Here is a 5707-nt window from a genome sequence, read left to right as displayed (position 1 = left end):
CAGCATATCAAAAGTGTACTGCTGTACACTATGCTGATTTGGACATATTTTGGTAGGAGAAGCGAATGCCTTGATTTGCAGGAGCAGATTTTTACCATGATGTATTCAGATTTTCATAATCATGAAGGTTTAAAAGATTTTGCAATGGTATCTTTACTGGTCTCTTAAAAAAACAATAAGGTAGCTCCAGCTCATTTGACCAATAGGGACAACATCTTAGATCACTGCTCTGGTTCTGTTTGATAAGTGACTTTTTTTTTCACATTTTGAAATTCTGATATTGTTCTGTAAAGAACCAAGAAGTAATTGGCCCAAAAATAATTTCTAAATCACTGGTCAGATTTGAACTGTGTAGATCCTTCAGGTCTTCAGGAATCTGCTTACTCAGAGTGGGAGGGAAGAGCAAAGGATACAAAGAAAAAAAAACAGGAAGTAATAAATAACAGCGCAAAAATCTAAAGAGACAACATAAATATATGTGGCAGATATTGGGTTGCTTGTTTTCATTTGTGAAAATGTTTTGTACCACAATACAAAGTGATGTTCTGTTGATGGTAAACAATACTCCACAACTCTCCCCACACTAAGACAAAGCAAGATGGAAGAAGGTGAATGTCTGAAATCAGTCTCTGTGTAGTGCATCACTACTGATGCGGTGCTCAGTACCTGTGCAGACTCTGTGCTGCTTTGGGCTGTGATAGAGATATATGGCTTGGAGGCTGTAGAGCAGGTGGAGGTTCGTGGTGGCACTGGTGGAGGGGTTTTCTTATAGGTAGTAATGCAAGACGATACTATAAAAAACAGAAGGTAGGACAGAACAAAAAGAGAAGAAATTAGTTATATAAATTGTATGATGTGACCAAAATCCACAAATTTTCTGCACCTTCCCAGGGAAGGTCATCTGACTGATATTATAATGCACTGATGTTCACATTTACTTTTTTTTTTTTTTTTTTTTTACTTTATTTTAATTCATGTGTAGCACAATTCATTTTGCTAACCATCTCTATCTTTCAAACTCAACATGAGCTGAACTTCTCCTCTTGTACCTTATTTATGTTCATTTTAGTTTCTTTTAACTTATTTGCACTTCACCTCTCATCCAACAACATTATTATTATTATTATTATTATTATTATTATTATTATTATTATTATATAATTATATTATTATTATAGCATGAATAATATTCATTATTATTCATGCTATAGCATGAATAATAAATATGTCCATTTCTAATCTCGTATTAGAAACATGACTTGGATGCCAAGTTCAAACTTGACGTCTAAGCCACAGCTCACTTCAACTATACAACATTTAGATGAAGTGAGTTGTGAGTGGCTACAATATGTTGTTGTTGAAGTGTGTTGCGCTTTTAATGCATTTTTTTGTTGCGTGTACACAGAGCTGCATGGGAAGCTGACATTGATCTGATACTGACATGCAGCTCATGGCTTTTGGCCAAGATGTGGATGAATGTGTCTGAAGTCAATAAATGGCAGATGTTCTCTTCACAAGGCCATGTTCCCTACAGAGAAGTCATTAAATCTAACAGAGAAAAAAACATTCCAGTGTTTTGCCTTTTGGGGTCTTTTTCTAATAAAATTCAACCTCATTGATTATGATGGAAAATAGTTCAGAAATGTAAAAAGTTCTTCAGACAGCTTGGGCCTCATGAATAACAAAGTGCACAACTTGCATAGTTGGGTTTCTATAAAGAGCCTCAGTGTTATGAGTTCAGTCTAGGTTATTGTTCAGGTGAACACCCATGTATTAGAAGAGTTCATTATCTCAGTGTCCACTCCCTGGATGTTCACTGGCGTCAATAAGGGGGGTGCGCCTGCAGAAATCCACCATCAGTTCCTTGGTGATGATCAAGAGTTGGTTCTGCTGGCTCCAGTCCATTGTCTGTATTATGAGTCGTCCTCACCTGTGATGAGGCCGACTATGGCAGTCATCAGAGAGGTTTTGCAGATGGCAGTGTGGAGATTTGATGGAGAAGTCTGCAGTGTAGATGATGACGAGGAGTGGTGCCAGCACAGTTCCCTGTGGGGGCCCCATACTGCAGACAAAGGGACACAGGTGTGGGAGGCCATTGAGGTAGTCCGGTATCCACTGGTGGTGGATACCCATGTGGTGGTCTACTCCTGACAGCTCCAGCTTGTCCTCAGAAGTCCTGGCTAGATGTTGTGCAATGGATGCACTAAAGACCTCACCAGGAAGCATAGATGATTGAGCATGAGCCTCTATTGACCCAGGGCTTGTAATTGGAGAAACACCATACCTGCCTGATGGGGACAATGTTGTCCACACAGAAGTCAATGCAGTCCATGATGCTGTTGATATTCTCCTCAACAGGAGGACAGAGCTCTTCCCACACAAAAGAGCTTTATGGTTTTCCTGCTGTGTGGAATCTAAAGAAGTTAGAGCTTCTGAGCTCCCCAGGGAGATGTCCTCCCCCTGGGGAGTCCGGTATCCACTGGTGGTGGGGGATGTCCTCCTACTGGGGAGTCCGATATCCACTGGCTGCTAACTCAGGCCGCAGCAGAGTTAGCAGAGTTCACCTTATCATGTGAAAATTCCAGAGGAAGATAATGCAGCCTCATACAAACATCTAGCAGTTCGATGTCCTTACTTCATAGCATTTCTTTGTTGGTTACACCACCTGTCGTTCACAAACACAGCCAGATCCCCTCCTTTCTTCTTACTGCTCTCCCTGGTTCTGTCTGAAAGCTGTCCATGTTTACATGCGAGTCCAGAGTTGCACGATTCTCATTCAGGCAGATGAGGCAGAACTTCTGGTAGCTCCTTTGATGGAATGTTGTTGCTGCCAGCTCATCCACTTTGATGGGAAGAGATCTCACGTTTCCCATTATGATGGATGAAATGACGGATCTTCTGTTTCAGTTGCGACGGCCAATGCATCTGATGTATTTTCCTTCTCATGTCTCTTCCCTTAACTGTCACCCTCAAAATGATTACATGTAAGTCAATGTGTTCATGTGGATAAGAACCACATTATTTTCTTTTGAAAACTGGTATCAAAAATCCAAGCTAAGGTTTAGATTATTAATATATCGCCACTCACCTGTGCTGCTTTGGATGGTCCTGACAGTTGTGGCAGTTGTGCGTGGTGGTGAGGATGGAAGTAGCAGCAGAGGTCTTCCTCCTGGTCCTTCATCCTCTGAGGCACATCCTTGGTCAATTGCCCTCACATAACTGGGGCTACGCATACGGAAGCAACCTGGCATAGGCAGGGTGTCCATAGTTTCCAAACTATCCATGCCTGCGTCCATAGCTTGAGATTGCATCTCACTATAGACTTGCTCACATACTTGCTCAATCTGCCCATTCACTTCAACCTCACTCAGCTATAGAAAAGAAAGAAAGAGGGCAGGAGGGGCACATAGGGTGAGTGTGGGGGGATGGGTGGACCAGTAAAATTCCAGCCAATATATCTTACATGGCAATATCCATGTGACTTTTTTTGATTACTTCCACACAGAAACATTTCTATAAAATGTTGGAACTAACAGATCAGAAATTTTCTGTTAAATAAACAATACTAAAATGAAATATTTTTGATAAATGGAATTCCTGCATAATAATACTCTATGCTATATTTTTACTTTCAATAGTCCATATGTTAAAGATAGGGATGTCTCAATTGCATCCCAAGTGTCACCTGAGTCACCTGTCACACTGATTTTAAAAGATTAATATAGGAAGTCCATGCTAACCCCAGATCCTGATACCTGCTGTAGGTCTGCTCTCTGTGATCATAACAGCTATAACCTCCTGTAAGAGATTGTAGCTGTCACATCTTTTATGCCCAGCTACTAATTACAAAATTGCAATATAGTTCCTCCTTTTTGTCTTATTGATCAAATCTGTCTTTTTGGCAGTGTCAGGGTCACTGACCTCCTCACACAGATAGAAGTGATGCAGCTTAAATTCTAGTCAACCCAGAACAAAGCATTCATTTCAATCTTCCATCCATTATCTAAACTTTTATCATTCTGGGATAGAGAGGGGGGCTGATGCCTTTTTTCCAGCATCCCAGCCAGCATGCCTGGGTGGGCCCCACTTGGGCTTGTTGTGGGCTACGTGGGTTATGAGTGGACATGGGTTTTATATGGGCTAACTGTATGGGACCAATATGGTAACTGAAAATGGGACCCATATGGGCTGGCCAATTTGGGCTAAATGTATGGGCCCCATTCAGCAGTGATGTGGGCTAACTGTGAATGGGGCAGAAATGGGCAATACTATATGGGGCCTATGTAGTTTCAGTATCATGGGCCCAACATGGGAAGCCCATGTGGGCTGACCGCATTGAACCCACATGACATAAGCATGGGCTGAACGTACATGGGTTGGACCTGGGCATGGGTATGTAGGCCCCATTCCTTTTTTATGTGGGATAACTGGGGATGGGACAGAAATGGGCAACACTATGTGGGGCCCATGCAGTTTCATTATCATGGGCTCAACATGGGAAACCCATGTGGGCTGACCGCATTGAACCCACATGACATAAGCATGGGCTGAACGTACATGGGTTAGACATGGGCAGGAAAAGGTAGACCTTAGGCCCTTTTTGTGTGGTGTAATGGGAAAAGATTGTTAAAATCTGATTAGACAATGTGGATACCCTGACACTTTCAAAATTTTCACTATATCTCAAAAGCAAGAGCTGCAAGATTACAAAAACTTGGAAAAAAATTACCAGAGATGTCAGACTGACATTTTTCACCAGGGCAATTACTCAGCTGATCTATATTGGAGTTGATAAAAGGTAAGGAGTTGATAAAATTTTAAAAACAATTAAGCTTTTCTTTCTACTAAAAGAAAAGCTCTTCTTGGATGGTGACCTCGTCTTGGAGGTCATATTGTATTTGAACCTAAAACATGCTCACTACATGATTTCTGTGTCTGGCTCATTTACTAACACTGACATGACACAAGGCTTCTAGAAGACCAAAATATGCGTCATGCTTTATTTTTTTAACCAGTTCAGTATTGTTCAAGCTACACTTTGAACTCCTAACATTTTTCTTTTTATGATTTTACACTAGAACAGCCCAGATGTCTTCTAACATTCTTGTGACATTATTTGTTTTAAATGTGCATAATCTTCTGCTGCTCACTCGGTCCTGGTTCAGAGTGGACTTTTGTCCTTCTTTATTTTATTTTATGTTATTATCAATTGGATGTTCATACATCGATAGTGTTTATTGCAGCTTTTTTACAGCAGGGCTTAATTCTTATTTGGAGAAATAGTTCAGATCAGACCATCGTGAGAAATATTACAAAAATGTTTAGAAAATAAATTTAAACAAAACTCAAGTGAGAACATTTTGAGCATCTTTTTTTCATCTGCAAACATTTTCCAAGTCGTCATCGTAAGTGAAATAAAATGAAACTTAACATTTCTATTAATGATTATTTTTATATCTTTTTTCAATAATCTTTTTAACCTTTTTGTTAATTTTTCTCTGGCACCGTTGCCAATAAAGGTTGGTGAATTGAAGTAATCACTTTACACATCCACTAAAGAAAATAGTTCCAAAACACATTTGAATAAGGACGACTATATTTATTTATTTTCATTGAGAACGTTTGTGAGTGTTACATCCATAGACATAATATAAGGATAGACGCCTCATGGACCGCTCTCGCCTATTGTCGCTGACGAGATTTAGGG

At 40.2% G+C, this 5707-nt stretch overlaps 1 protein-coding gene across 1 annotated transcript in view; it reads right to left on the bottom strand.

Annotated features, from left to right (window-relative positions):
• LOC106941356 (disks large-associated protein 1-like) overlaps window positions 1-5707 on the bottom strand; it is a gene marked incomplete at its 5' end in the record, with an annotated part of 48241 nt that overhangs the window by 27853 nt on the left and 14681 nt on the right. The window contains 2 exons of the mRNA XM_015024343.1: window positions 667-791; window positions 3089-3371. Coding sequence (XP_014879829.1) covers window positions 667-791; window positions 3089-3371 — 408 coding nt within the window. The remainder of the gene's footprint in view (window positions 1-666; window positions 792-3088; window positions 3372-5707) is intronic.

Source organism: Poecilia latipinna, unplaced genomic scaffold (genome assembly GCF_001443285.1).
Source record: "Poecilia latipinna isolate Pla-1442-1.1 unplaced genomic scaffold, P_latipinna-1.0 Scaffold3620, whole genome shotgun sequence".
NCBI classification, from domain to species: domain Eukaryota; kingdom Metazoa; phylum Chordata; class Actinopteri; order Cyprinodontiformes; family Poeciliidae; genus Poecilia; species Poecilia latipinna.
The sequence above is the reverse complement of the archived record's forward strand: the minus strand, read 5'-3'. Positions and strand labels throughout refer to the sequence as shown.